General features: G+C 38.1%; 1 protein-coding gene across 3 annotated transcripts in view; it reads left to right on the top strand.

Annotated features, from left to right (window-relative positions):
* Positions 1-15,163, top strand: part of ripk2 (receptor-interacting serine-threonine kinase 2) — a 66,376-nt gene that overhangs the window by 48,572 nt on the left and 2,641 nt on the right. For all 3 annotated transcript variants that reach the window (XM_072570285.1, XM_072570286.1, XM_072570288.1), the window contains exons 6-10: positions 140-301; positions 4,137-4,222; positions 5,744-5,824; positions 7,767-7,914; positions 11,559-11,762. In XM_072570285.1, the coding sequence (XP_072426386.1) occupies positions 140-301; positions 4,137-4,222; positions 5,744-5,824; positions 7,767-7,914; positions 11,559-11,762 (681 nt within the window). The remainder of the gene's footprint in view (positions 1-139; positions 302-4,136; positions 4,223-5,743; positions 5,825-7,766; positions 7,915-11,558; positions 11,763-15,163) is intronic.

Genomic DNA, 15,163 nt, shown 5'->3' with positions numbered 1-15,163 from the left:
TTTTCTAACTTTTTCATATTTTGAATGTAAAATATTTTCCTTTGGCTAATGTTAAGATCCTGAAAATTTCAATTGATATGAAAAAGTGTTAGCTTGCACTGTCAGTCAAGTTTCTCCTTTGTAATTCTCTCTTTCCTAGATGCTACAAACCCAGTGCAGGTCATGTTCAGTGTACTGCAGGGTTCCCGACCTGACACCAGTGAGGAGAGTTTACCACTGGACATCCCCAACCGGGAAACACTACTTGGGCTGATGATTAGTGGCTGGTCTCAAAACCCTAATGAACGGCCTTCCTTTATTAGTAAGTTGTTGCAAATGTGCAGTTTGTGAGGAGAATAAAACATTGTTATCTGCATCCACCCAACATGGTACGAGCATAGGGTCATTAAATCACTATCAACTGCCATTCTTCAACTCTTACCTGATTCAGTCATGGCTTGGTTCACATTATTAGTTCAGTGCAATTGTTATTGTCTTAGTTTAATCAACATTCCATTTCTGCTAGTAAATTCTAGACTCTTTATCTGATTCCTGGTTAAACCCAACTGCATGTGTTTCAATAAAACTGACTTTCATACCAAGACAAAATTCCAAATATGGAATTGGTAATTGATTCTCTTGGATCAGAATCCAAAATACCTTCCCTCCTTTTCACGGTGAATATTCTTTTTATATAATTAATTTTGTTAGCTTTTTCACTGATAAAATATGGTGAAGTTACCATAGTCCCAGAGAACTGTTTTCTCATTAGGAAGAGAGATTTGGTGGTGTTCTAACCAGGGGGTCATTATTGCTCAGCTGATGCAGCAGGTAATCAGGAAGGATAATGGCATGTTGGCCCTTATTTCAAAGGAGTTGAAGTATAAGAATAAGGAAGTCTTTGTTAAAACTGTAAAAGGTGTTGGTGAGACCACATCTGGAATGCAGTTTTGGTCCTCTTATTTAAGGAAGTATAGCATTTCATTAGAGGCAGTTCAAAGAAAGTTCACTAAGATGATTCTTGGTATGGAAGGATTGTCTTATGAGCAAACAGATTGGGACTTACTCGTTAGAGTTTAGAAGAATGAGAGGTGATCTCAGTAAAATATAAGATTCTTAAGATGCTTGATATGGTAAAAGCTGAGAGCATGTTCCCCTCATGGGCGCTTCTCAGACCAGAGGGCATAGTCTCAGAATAAAGGGGTGCCAATTTAAGACTGAGATAAGGAGGCATTTCCTTCCTGAGGGCTGAGAGTCTTTGGACCTCCTTGCCACAGAGAGCTGTGGGGGAAGATTCCTTGGGTATATTTAAAGCTGAAATAGATTGATATATTCTTGATCAATAATTGTAATCACAGTTTATGGGAAAGGGCAGAAAATTAAACAAAGTGAAGAATGTTCGATCAGCCATGATCATATTGAAGCAGGCTTGAGGTGCTGAATGGCCCATTCCTGTTCCTATTTCTCATGGTCTAATGGACACCCTATAGCCAACCTTCAATCACTCTCACTCATCATATCGTTCTCCAGAATGTGGGTCTCGCAAGCAAGAGCTTTCCCATCCATGAATATAACCCAGCTGACCCTATTGCATCCAGAGCCTGAACAAACTGGCTCAAGTCTTGATGAAGTATGAAGTACCCTTCCTGTTGTATAGTTCCACTACATACCAATAAAGTGGCATTACTCCATCACTAGATTGACACTGATGCTGTGCCTATGATCTCTTTTTTCCTTTTCCAAGATTTCTGCATCCAGCTAATCACCATAAAGTCTTCATTTTGCATCCAACTCTTAAATCAAAGGTAATTTCTCATTGTTCCCCCTCCATGATGTTTTAAAACAACTTGTGAACCATTTTCACATTTCAAGATTCAGTTAAATTGCCCTTCACTGTCACCTGTTTGGTATCTCTAGTAGCCACTGAACTTCACCCTCGATGCTAACTCAGGCTGTGTTCAATCTTGCAATTCTGTGAGGTTTTACAAACTTCAAAGTAACAATGAATATCTTCCTGATTTCAGTTGCTTTTAAATTTATTTGCCCAGCATATTTCTGTCATCCTCTGAGACAGAAAAGCCACTTCCTCCTGGAGTTGGTCTCTCTTAAATCCAATCAAATCACTGACTTATTACTCCCTCCTTGTCAGACCAATTTAATATCTACAATTTCCTGTAAACTGAGTCATCAAGCTATGATTCCAAAACACATTGCATTAAATCAATGTGATGATTTGAAGTTGTTTGAAAACGTTGGTGTAGCCACATTTGACCTTATTAAAGTCATGACATCCTTGCCATACATTTTGCTGCATCTTTGAAAAACAGAGTCTTTTTGAATATCTGTATTTCTACTGGTGAATAGATCAGCCAAAACAAACATTCCTGAGCACTCTATCACTAAACTGGCTTGAAAATGAAATCATTTATGCACCAGCACTTAAACAAGATCTGTGGAAAATATTATTTAATTATATGCTGCTTTTTTTTTCATTCGCATTGTGATTAAAATGTCAATTTTTTTCACATGGAAAAACTTTACTCTCCTCTATATTGAGGAACTGTTGAATCACAGACTTTACAGAACTTGTGGTTATCTGGTCAGCATGGCCTGTACTGTTGCTTACAACAATAGAGAATTCTATTGGAAGAATACTTGCAGACCTTCCCATTTTTTTAATACTATTTAGAAGCACTTTTACGAAGTTGTTTATTTTTTAAAATACGTGTTTCCAACCTTATGGTGTGCCAAAGCCTTGGGAAATGAAATATTTGGACATCTATTTCTGACTCTGGTATATTCACTAAAAGAGAGATTCCCACTATCTGCTTTATCAGTAAGATGACCTATTTCAAGCTGTATAGCATTCCCTGACTTCATTCCTGCCTCAGCCCATCTGCTGAATCCTTCATTTAATCAATTGCTATCTCCAGCCAATTCAATACACTCCTGGCTGGGTTCCTAAAGCCTGCTCTCCATTGAGTGGAGGTCATCCAAGACTCTGCTTGTGCCCCTCCTTATACAATGGGATGACTTTGGTTTAACTGGTGGGTAACCTGGTTTGCCTTTCCATTGGAAACTTGATGTTATTCCAAGGTAACTAGGAACCTAAATGGCCAGCATTAGACATCTTTCTGAATTGAGCACCTACAGGGGTTGAAGTCCCCTTCCCCCAGTTGTTCTTGGGATGGAAAGGTTTGACTATAATTTTCGCACCCGAAACTAGTTAGAGGAGAGCAAGACGCTAATGGAATCTCCATTCAGCACTCTTCCACCCAATCACCCAGAGACCTCACCACCTCTAAGATGGCATTAAATTCTGCTGTATGTCTCATTCCATCACCCCTGTACTTACTGACCCCATCAAGCAATGTCTTAAGTCCACATCCCAATTTTCAGTTCCCTCCATGACTTGGTCCTTCATATTTCTGCAATATCTCTGAACTCCATAACTCCCCAAGAAAGCTTCACTCAGCTAAGTCTCATTTGGTCATTTTCACTGCACTGCTGGCTCTGCTTCTGGCTGCCTATCCATCCCCAAGGTCTGGAGATCCCCACCTTCAGTCCCAAAAGTGGAGGATCTGGAGGTGGGAAGGCAATTTCATTATGCAGAGTGGTGGCATCCCAGACCATGACACCTACCTACCTACCTCCATGGAATTAAGTTCTGAGCAGGAAGGCTGAAGCTCAATCTTTTCACTCCACCTGCAAAATTGAAATTTTGGGTGGAATGCAGCCTGGAAGGTAACATGCCCTCAACTGGTCACTTAAGAGTCAGACACAGATACTGGTGAAGAATCAAAGGACTGGACACCGGGTAGGTGAGTTGTTGCAATGAAAGTCAATTCAATCTGGGTCATGGACAGTTTGGTCTGGCTTTTAATGTAAGGTTTTTAAACTAGCGAAAGATGAAGTGTCATTGCTCAAATGTAATTTATATGTGGAATTCCTTTCACTTTTACACTGGCGTAGATGATTTCAGATGAATTGCACTGAATTAAACTCGTGCAATCTTGCCCTGCCACATAATCTCTGTAATCGTGTACAGAAAAATTTCTCTAGTGTCCAGTAAACAAGATTTAGATTAAATATTAGGTTTCAAAATTTAAAGATAATATGAGAAACCATTAATTTAAAACCTCTTTCTGTTTATAAAGAATGTCTCATGGAACTGGAACCAGTGGTTCGAGCATTTAATGAACTGACTGTACTTGAAGATGTTTTATCACTTAAAAGAGTAAAAGTAAGTAGATTTTAATTTTTTTTCAAAGTGGGTTGGGCTTTTCTGCTAATTGCACAGTTAGTATGTAACAGTCAGTTTTTTTTTAAATTAGCCCCTGGAATTCCTACTAATTTACCCCTGTGGCCATCAGATTCTAAGGTGAACTTGAACTTGGATCTTGACACCCAGTGTAGGGATGCTATCTTCTGCCGCAGTTAAGTTTTAGGGTTTGAAATGAGCCTGTCTGAATGTTTTATCACACACCTTCATGCCAGGTTTGATTGAATCCCAGACCATCAGGTCCAAAGTTGGGACATTATCACAGTGTCACAAGATCCCTGGATTAAAATTAGGTTTCATGTTGACAGTTATACATAACGTGTAATTAGTGCTGTATTCACTTGAATCAGCAGCTTGTTTTATATTTCTCAATGCACTGAGGTATTAGAACAATTGATGTACAGGGGAGAGGTGGCAGATAGAGACCATAGTGAGATATGACATTGCAACCTGAATAGGAGGTACCTGAGAGGTTTTTTGGGAGAAAAGTAAAAGAAAAAGAAATCTGAATACTTGCTCACCTTTTACTGAATGAGAGGAATGGAGCTAAAGGATACACAGATTAACATGATAAAAGCTAACTTTGCAACTTATCAGGACATTCTCCTTCATTCCAATAAATGGGTGATACGTCAAAAGAGAATCCAATTAGAACAGTGGAGGCAAGAAAAAAACAAGTGCTTTTAAGAAACAGTTCAATACAGTCGATAGGAAACATTGTTATTTCGAAGTTGTGTAAGTAAGATGGACTGAATGGCTTTACTCATTTACAATTATCTTGTAACCTGGTGCAGTCTTGTGAATATCTTGTCAATAGAGTTATGCTGCTTGATGCATTTTTAAAGCAAAGTAAAGGTTAGTTGCAGGTTACATGTCCAGTACCTTGGATGAAAGTTGGGTACAGCATCAGTATAAGGATTTAATCCCAATTGAGTGTACATTAAAATTATTTTACTTTGCAATCCATATGGGCTGCAGAAACAGAACTCAGTTGCTGATGCCAACATGGATCACTAACTTACTGTCCGTATGGTTAAATGTTTTGTTTTATTCATTTCATGGGTTGAGAGCATCACTGGCTAGGCCTGCATTTATTGTCAATCCCAAATTGCCCAAAGGGCAGTTAAGAGTCAGCCACATTGCTGTTGGTCTGAAGTCACATATAGGCCAGACCAGGTGAGGATGGTAGTTTCCTTCCCTAAAGACAATTCCTGAACCAGATGGATTTTTCCCAACGGTCAACAATAGTCGTTATGAGACCCTTCTTTCCAGATTTTTATTGAATTCTGATTCCTCCATCTGCTGTGGCAGGATTCATATCTGGGTCTCCAAAACTTTACATGGGTCTGTGGATTAACAGTGATTAATACCACTGGGCCATTGCCTTCCCATTTATTGTTGAGTATTCTGGTAAAACCAGTAGGACATTTTAATTATGATTGAAACTAAATTTAGTTTTTTATTTTTCTTTTGCAATTATAGGGAAATTTTAATTCAAACACGTTTTCAGCATCATATGAAAAAGTCAATGGAGATTTGAAGTCACTTAATATACCAGTACAGGTAATAAACATTTATTTTACTTCTGGTATCTTTTTTAAAGGTGTAGTGAATCTGAAGTATTTTTTAAAGTACTTTGACATTAGACTCTTGATAAGAATAGTTACTGTTATGTACATGTCATCATAAAGCAGAAATTGGAGGGGAATGGGGCATATTATTGTGTGCCTTGTTTTGTACAAATTAAAGGAGGATTTAAAATTGAGGAAACAGTTTGCCCAGTTGCAACATATTATAAAAGCTACAATGAAAACTACTTGAAAATGTAACTAGAGAAGTTAGTATTGAAACTAAAATACCTTATGGCTTTACACCAGGAATGAATTATGCCTAATTAATTTCTCAAATTTATCAGTGCAGTTCAAGGGAGTTCTTATGAGTGAAGATGCTGTAGTGTTATCGTTTCATGAATAATGAAGCAATAAGATAAGCTGTAATGTCATGTGACTTCACTAGTTAAGTGTTCATGTTGTTGTGAAATTGGATCCTATATGACACAGAGAATCTTGCTCTGTAACTTACAATCATGTCTGATGAAGCAATAAACATAGTTTAACAATCAAGTCATCTGGCCTGACCTCGTAGCAAGACCCAAAAAACCCACATGAGAAAATAATGTGGTGCTGCTTTCAAGACTGAAGGAAATGTAGAAATATCCCTAAGTTGCTGTTAATTCTAATTAGTTAAGGATACAGTTGATACAGGTGAGAATCAAGTCATTGTCAGCTCTGAAGGGCACCACTGGGGAGGGCAAACCAGTGAGGAACATGTTCTTAGTAAACTAATTGGGATGGGGAGAGGGGGAATCCTCACACATTCACCTTAGCTTATCTGCAACTACTTATAACACCTATCATCCAATTATTCCTAATTCTTTCTGCTGCCGTCCTCTTTGTCTTCCAGAAAAGATCTATAGCTTTTCACCTCTGATCAAATGGCCAAAGTACTGGTGTTTTCTTATCCAAATATAATTTTTTAGAGTTTTTATTTGTTCTTGCAATTTGAAATACCTCTTAATTTGTCCATGAGGTTTCTAATGCATACAGAAAGATAAAAGAATGTAGCATCTTATTAGTTTTGTTTCTTTGTTACGAACTCAAGTTTCCTTGTTGGTCACCGATTCTTCATCTTCACAAAATAACATCTGGCTATCTCTGTCTTCCTCCTAAGTTCTACATCATATCTGCCATCTTCTCTTATTATTTGTCCTAAGTAGACAAACATATCGACTTGTTCCAGTGTGATACCATCCACTGAAATCTTAATTTTAGTTTCTTATACATCCTTTCACATCAGCATTTATTTTTGGAGTTCATACTCAACCCATAGTCTAATCATTTAGCTTTTGCTTGCTGTATAATATTTTGTCAGAGTTTTTTCTGTGTACTGGTTGAATAACATTGTTAACAGTACACAGCCTTATCATACTCCCCTCTTCATTTTTCGGTTTGTCCCTTTTCTAGGCTGATGCTGGTCCCAAGATCAGTTTTCTTAACTTTTTATGTTTCTGCTTATTGTGTTCTATCCAAGCAGCAAGTATTTCAGGTTTGTTGACCTTGTTTGCTTTGTGAGCATTACAGTTCTTTTAGGTTACAGAGCTGCTGTAAATAAAGTGTTCAGTGAGCATTAGCTTCCTGTGCTGTGGAAAGCACCTGTAGCATGATGTGTGAGTGATTCTTTCCTACTGATCAGCAGAGAAATAGCCACACATGTAATGGCCTTTCTGGCTGCCAGATCACTAACCTGTCACCAGTCCGATTTAAAGAGGTATCTGTTGTTACCAAAGACAGATTTTTTGTTATGTAACATTACTTGAATTGGTAGATAATGTTTTTGCACATCAGACCTTTCACACTTTACTAATATTAAAGTGATTTGGTATCTGTTTAAATCATGTTTTCTGTCGTTTTGTTTCCCGATTTAATTTGTTTCCGTTGTATGCCAGGCTATGAATCCAGAACCACATTCCTTGTCCTCCCATCAGGAAGATGTCTCCTTTCGGCAGTCAGCTGGAGTTCTCCATCAGTTTCCTACAGCTCCCTCACTTCCAACGTACAACATTATGCCTTCAGTATCAGAAAACAGTGATATCAGTAAGTAGAGCTGATGTATTGCTTGCTGTGCAGATGGGAGTAGAATGAATCATTAAAACCAATACAGAGGTGACCAGGCATGAGCTGCCTGAGGAAGAATTGATAAGGAAGGAAGAGGCCGTAAGTGGATCGCTTTAAGAAATGGTGAGGGATGCAGGTGCAATAGTGTAGTGAGATAATTCGGGGATTTTAGAACATGTATCATCTACAAGATTAATTTGTGGTGTTACTGAAAGGAATGAAGTGAGCGAAAAGATGGCGACACTTGAAGGAAAATTGGAAACACAAGGAATGAATCTAAAGTTTATTATTTCATCAGTCACTTTTAAAAGTCAGGAATTTCTGAGTGAATGTTTGCAAGTGGAGTAGCAATTTAGAGTGGTGATTCCCAAGCAGAGGGCTTGCAAAGCACTTTCAAAGGGTCTGTCACCATGATCCCATGACTGACGCTACAATCTTGCAGTCTAATCCTGAATTCAGCTCATTTGCTGATCAACAGGTAAGATAGTTAGTTTCATATCAGTTATGTAACTCCTCATGGTCTCTCTCTCTCTCTCTCTCTCTCACTCTCTCTCACTTCACTCATGCTGTAGTGTTCCTACCTTTTGAGTCAGGAGACCTGGGTTCAAGTCCCAACTGCTCCAGAGTTGTGTAATAACATCTCTGAACAGGTTGATAAGAAAATATAAAGCCATGTTACTGACCGTATGTTTAATAGTTTTCAGATCCAATAATGGAGGCTGTAAAAATTACTGTTGTAGATTCTACTGAACTGAGAATTTGTCAGTTAATTCTGGTGTTGGCAGGTTGTGACATTAAACAGCCACTAATGCTATGTGGTACTCATTCTGCCATTTGGACAAGAATGATCTAATTAACACTGTAACAAAATCACTTGAGCTGAATGTGCAGTTCTTACTTTTCAATCCATCTGCTATATTCTTTCAGAGCTTTCTCTTTGTCAAAATTGTAAAATAAAAGCCGCCAACAAAAAAAAGGCTCCATAGTCATCTTACCTAATGGTACTTCCAATAACACATGTGACCTGTGTGGAAAAAGGGAAGGTCTGAAGTTTTGATCACAAAATAAGGTGCAGGCAATATCCCAGTAATGATGAACGGAAGGGAGTGTGGTAGTGATATGGGATAGAAGTATCAGCAGACAGATGCTGTTCCCTGTAGCCATGACCCTTCTCCATTGCCAGGGCCAAGAATCTTCTCTGAAGAGGCAATGACCTTTGGAATGGAGGGGGGTGAGATTTCAGTTGTTGTGGTCCACGTATGAACCTACATCATAAACTGAATCAGAAGTAATGCTTAGCTGAAAAGTTTTGAGTTAGTGTTCAAACTGAAATACTGAACAGTACAATTAATTGTCTATTAATTATTTGCAGTTTGCCAGTGTGCTGTTGAGAGAGCCACACATATGTAGAATAATGTAGCAATATGGGTAAAGACAAACCGAGATGGAGAACAAGTTTAACGGTGGTTGGAAATTACTGAGTAAGATTCATGCAGGGAATAGTTGTATGAAATGAAATTAGAGTCTCTACCTGAATGATGCCCGATAAGATAGATACATTTTTATCACAAATAAAGGTTGGCACTCCTGCCTTACAGCACCAGGGTCCTGTCTGTGTGGAGTTTGCACATTCTCTCTGTGTCTGTGTGGGGTTCCTCCGACAATCCAAAGATGTGCAGGTCAGGTGAATTGGCCATGCTAAATTGCCCACCATGTTAGTCAGGGGTAAATATAGGGTAGGGGAATGGGTTTGGGTGGGTTTCTCTTCGGAGGGGCAGTGTGGACTTGTTGGGCCAAAGGGCCTGTTTCCACACTGTGTAGAGATTCTAATCAAATCTAATCTTAGAAAGGTAAATGGTTTAGATTTAATTGCCATTATAGAGACCTAGTTACAAAAAAAACGTAATAGTTACCTTTTGAGTTGTAATTATCTGAAATAACATTTTGTATTATTTTAATGATTTATTTTTCAGCCTTTGGATGTTTACCAAAGCTTGTTTTTTTTTCCTCTATGAACTTGCGGTTTTAGTTTTAGCAATTGGACTTTAAATGCTATGCCTCTGAAACAATTCAACTATGACCTTGGGTATAAACTATAATAATGGTTTTCAGCTCTTGGATGTAGTCAAAGCTTGGGAACTGATGGTCTACATAATAGGTATGAAAGGAACAGTTGTAAGTTAATGGATGAATTGCATGTGATTTTCCAAATCTTCTTTATGTTTGGGATCAGTCCAAATTTGACTGGAAATAAAATTGGAAGTTGACAAATATAAAGTTACTTTTCAAGAAATTAGGAGTTAACTGAAAACTACAGGCCACATAGTCTGATATCAGTCATTAGAAGTCCCTTGGAATCTATTATTAAGGAAGTCTTAACAATGCATTTAGAAAAGCATAGTATGATTAGAATAAGGCAAATCAAAGTGAAATTTTGTTTGAGGATGTAGCAAGTGGAATAAAGGAATCCCATGGATGCCAGTACTCTTGGATTTCTAAGAAAGCATTTGTTAAGGTGGCAAAACAAAGTTGAAAGGCAAAATAGAGATTCATGGAGTTAGTTGTAATGTATTACCAAAGATAGAGGATTATTTAATGGACAGGAAGCAAATAATAGGTATCAGAGCATTGAAGTCAGTGCTAATTAGGATATATGCTACATTTTGTCAAGGAAAGGAGATGAGATGTTGTCAAGGAGAGTCTGGGAGTGATGAATACATGAATGGTTCAGATGTAGAAAATGATAATTTAAAGTCAAGTGATATGATGGAAAAAAAAATTAGGCTTTGGGTGCATGTCTTCAATTGAGAACTGTTGTGTTTACCTGAGAAGAGGTTAATAATATCAATCTTTAGTCTCCCCAACTGGTGTAGCAAGAAGAGACCAATCATTGTGGTTACTAGCAGCAAATAGCTCAGGATGAGTCATTTTAAGTGAGAAAGTTATCAATACAGAGCTGATCTCCCCACACAGCATCATGGGCAGCATCTGTGCATCATCAATTGTGCACAAATAAATTTCTTGCTGCTTGTGTATTCTCAGCGCCGTGTATAAAACTCCTTTGCATTGCATTTCAGGGCACTGGAGCAAAATAATGAATCTTATTACTTTTACTCTTGCATGGAATCCATCACAGGGAAGGTTAATATTTATCTATTCCTAGTTGTTGTTGAAAAGTGATGGTGAGTTACCTTCTTGAAACACTATGTAGTGCATCTAATGTGGATGCTCCTGCAATGCTAAACAGAATTCCAGAATTTGGATCTAGCAACAGTGAAGGAATGGCAAGATAGTTCCAAGTCAGCTGAGGCGGTGTAACTGATGTAAGCTACTATGTGTTAGTGCACCATTATCATTTAAATACAGGCCTTTCAAATGTAGGTTTTCTTCATGTTTCAGTCTAAGTAACACCAGGTATGGTTCAAAATTAGTTCACATTTTAAATGTTATCTTAATGCCGTTTCTATGCTTATGCCATTTACTTCTGCAGACTTCCAAAAGGATGTGGTCTATATTTCTAGAAACTTCTATTAATTTTCAAAAAAAACATACAAAATAAGGAGGAAAGCATTTTAACCTGTGTACATAATCTTTTCCTGCTTCTTCTGGATATCTCCTCATAGGAAGCACAGATGAAAATGTTTTGTCTAGTTTAAAATGTCAACATGAAGAACTGTACACACCATCTTTAGTCACACCCAGTGAAGAAGGCAGTTTGCCTCAGACGATGATATGCCAACCTGATGACACATTTATACCTAAAAAGGTATTTCCTGAAAGTGAACCAGACAGTGGATCAGGATCGATAACGTTCCAACCTTGCTCTAGTGAGTACAGATGTACTGTAGTTAAACATGTAGAACTTAATCTGTGTAATTATGATTGAAGAAACTGAATTTTTGTATTGCTAGAAAATTGCAGCTAAATGTAAAATGCATTTGTGTTTTATGCTGATCTTCAAAAGTTTATATTGCTAGAAGCTATGATTTCACTTCATAGTATACAAGTAACATGATTAATTGGAATAGTGTGAAAGCAGAGACATTGTTAGAAATGGCTGAGCTGTGAAATGGAATGGATTGCGAGAAGGTCAGTTTATGAGGGATTTCCCACCTTGCATTTTACAATTACTTTTATAGAAATGATGACCTTCTAAAGGGCTACTGTAGTTCTCAATTTTTTCCAAGTCACAATATGTCATAAAATATTTATGGGCTGGTGTAAAAATGGCATGTTGTTCACTTGTTAGCTGGAAAAAATGTAAAAGCAGAGTATTACTTAAATGAAGACAACCGTGGAAGTTGTAGCTGGGGAATTTAGGTGTTCTAGTGCATGAGTCATAAAAGACTAGTATGTAGTTACAACATGAAAATTAAGAAGATAGATATAATGTAATATTTGATTGAGAGGTATTGAACATATAAGTAAAAAGTTATGTTTAAATCATGTGGGATATTGGTGACACTACATCTCGAACACTTTATTCAATTTTAGTCTCCATGTTTGTGGAAGGATGTAAATCATTTGGAGATGGTTGAGGGATGCATTCCTCGATCGATTCCTGAAATGAGTGGGCTGTCTTTTGTGAATATGATGAACAGGCTGGAGTTGAGAAAAGTAAGAGGTGATTTGACTGAGGTGTATAAGATCCAAATAGTCTTGATAAGGTGGATATGAAAAGAATGTTTCCGGTTGTGGGTGAGTCCAGAACTAGGAAGAGCATTATTTTTAACATCTGATGTCATCCTTTCAGGATAGAGTGATAAGGTTTCTTTTTTTCCACTCTTAGGGTTGTGTGACTTTGGAACTCCAGAAGGCATTAGAGTTGGTGGGGGGGAGGTGATTAATTTATTTTTAAGCAGAAGTTGAAATATTCTTGTTATGCAGAGGAATCAAAGATTATTAGAGGTAAATGGGAATGTGCAATTCAGAAATCTGAGATCAGCAATGATAATAGTGAATGGGAAGGCAGGCTCAAACTGCCAGATGGTCTACTCCTGGTCTTATTCTGCATGTTCATATATGTGTAAATTCCTGGATAAAAATGTTTGATTAGGGTAACTATACTCATTACTTCATGTGAACATTGCCTTATGAATTAATTCCAGGATACATTACCACTTCATTTAAATCATTAGATATTTATGGTGTTCTGATTCAATGTTGTCTTGTAAATTATCATCTGATCACACTCATACAAATGAAAAGTTTTTTCAAAATTGAAACTTGAATTTATGATACCTTTAAAATGGCAGGTCAGGATAGGAATATTTGCCTATCCGAGTGATTTTTGTTGTTTTGAGCTCCAAAAATGCACTTTTCAGATGGCTTTAGAGCTTACGGATATCGGCAAGCATTTGCAAATATATTTTTTAAACGTCTGCAAATATGCGATCTTGGACTTGTAGAAGTTGCACTTCTTTAGTTTCCACTGAAAATCCTAAGTCAGCCACTTTTCATCAAGCAAATGAAAATGGTTCCCAATTTTGATTAAGCTTGCCCTCAAATTCATAATCTGTAGACTTGCATGAGTTAAACAAATTTGCCTTAAAATGCCTCTAGAGAGCTCTTCAGATCACATCTGGACTAGAGTGGAGCTTCCACTTGTAACATCTTAAATCCTGGGGGCTAGCACATTTCAACAATAAAGTACCACATTTGGGTCACCCACTTATTTAGCAATGGGATTTGGCAGTAAACCCGGCTGCAATGTAAATGGATGGCTGGAGTTAACAGGAATCCAGGGGAAAACTCTACATAAGTTGGGAGTCAGACCTATCCCATAGGAAAGTGGTTGTGCTTGTTGGAGGTCAGTTATCTCAGCTCCAGAGCATCTCTCCAGGAACTCCGCTGGATGTCCTAGACCCAACCATCGTAAATCGATTCATCAATGGTTTTCCCTCCATCATAAGATCAGAAATAGGTATGTCTGCCAATGATAGCACTGTGTTCAGCACCATTCATGATGACTCAGCTACTGAAGTAGTCAGTGTTCAAATGCAATGAGATCTAGACAATATCCACGCTTGAGTTGAAAAGTGGCAAGTAATATTCACGCCACACAAATGCCAGACAATGACCATTTACAATAACACGCAGTCTAAAAGACATTCTATCTATGGCCTCCTGACATTCAATGGTGTTACTATCACTGAATCCCCTTTTCACCATCCCGGGGTTACCATTGATCAGAAATACAGCTGGACCCACCATATAAATACAGGAGCAGGTCAGAAGCTAGGAATGTGGCAAATGACTCACTTCCTGACTTGTCATAGCCAGTCCATTGTTGACACAGTATGTGTTAGCAGTGTGATGGAATAGTCCCCTACTTGCCTGCATGGATGCAGTTCCAAATACACTCAAGCTTGATAGTATTCAGAACACAATTTCTAGAATCCACTCCATCAACTTGTGGTACTCAGTAGCAGCAGTGTGTACTATCTGCAAGGTGCATTGCAGAAATTCACCAAGGATCTGGAGACAGCACATTCCAAACCTATGACCACTTCCACCTAGAAGGACAAGAGCAACAAATATATGGGAACAGCACCACCCGCAAATTCCCATCAAAGTCAGTTACTATCCTGACCTGAAATATCTTGTCATTCCTTCACTGTCGCTGGGTCAAAACTCCTGCCATTACCTGCCTAATAGCACTGTGAGTCTCCTTACAGCACATGGATTGCAGCAGTTCAAGAAAGCAGTGCACCAACACCAAGGAAACATGAAAGGCAATTAGGTACAGGTAATAAATGCTGACCAGCCAGTAACATCCACCTCCCACTGAGAAAAATAAAACCAATATGATTAAATATTGAAACACTGTGCTTTCTTGTTTTTGAAACGCTAGCGCCTTTGAAAATAAACCTTCCATGGGCTTAAACATAGTGGTTGCAAGAACATTCAGACATCCTTGATGTTTATAACATTTTGTCTAACCTTCATGGTAATGAGTCAGAAAATCACCAATGGGGATGCATAATTCCAAATCCACAGAAACATTTAAATGCAAGAAGGGTAGGGACAGGATAAATTGGCCAGAAACTGAGGAGCCACTAGAATTCAGTGAGCTCTTCCATCATCGACTCGAATTCTCTACACTTTGGATGCTGGTCAAGTCTACACTGAGATATTTGAACGTTGGTTTCTGCCTCAAAAAGTGCAGACCCTAAAAATGTATAAAACACTACCATTGGCTGACTCTTGAGCAAACAACTACAATGCA

The sequence above is a fragment of the Chiloscyllium punctatum genome, chromosome 5 (assembly GCF_047496795.1).
Source record: "Chiloscyllium punctatum isolate Juve2018m chromosome 5, sChiPun1.3, whole genome shotgun sequence".
Classification (NCBI taxonomy): Eukaryota; Metazoa; Chordata; class Chondrichthyes; order Orectolobiformes; family Hemiscylliidae; genus Chiloscyllium; species Chiloscyllium punctatum.
The sequence above is the reverse complement of the archived record's forward strand: the minus strand, read 5'-3'. Positions and strand labels throughout refer to the sequence as shown.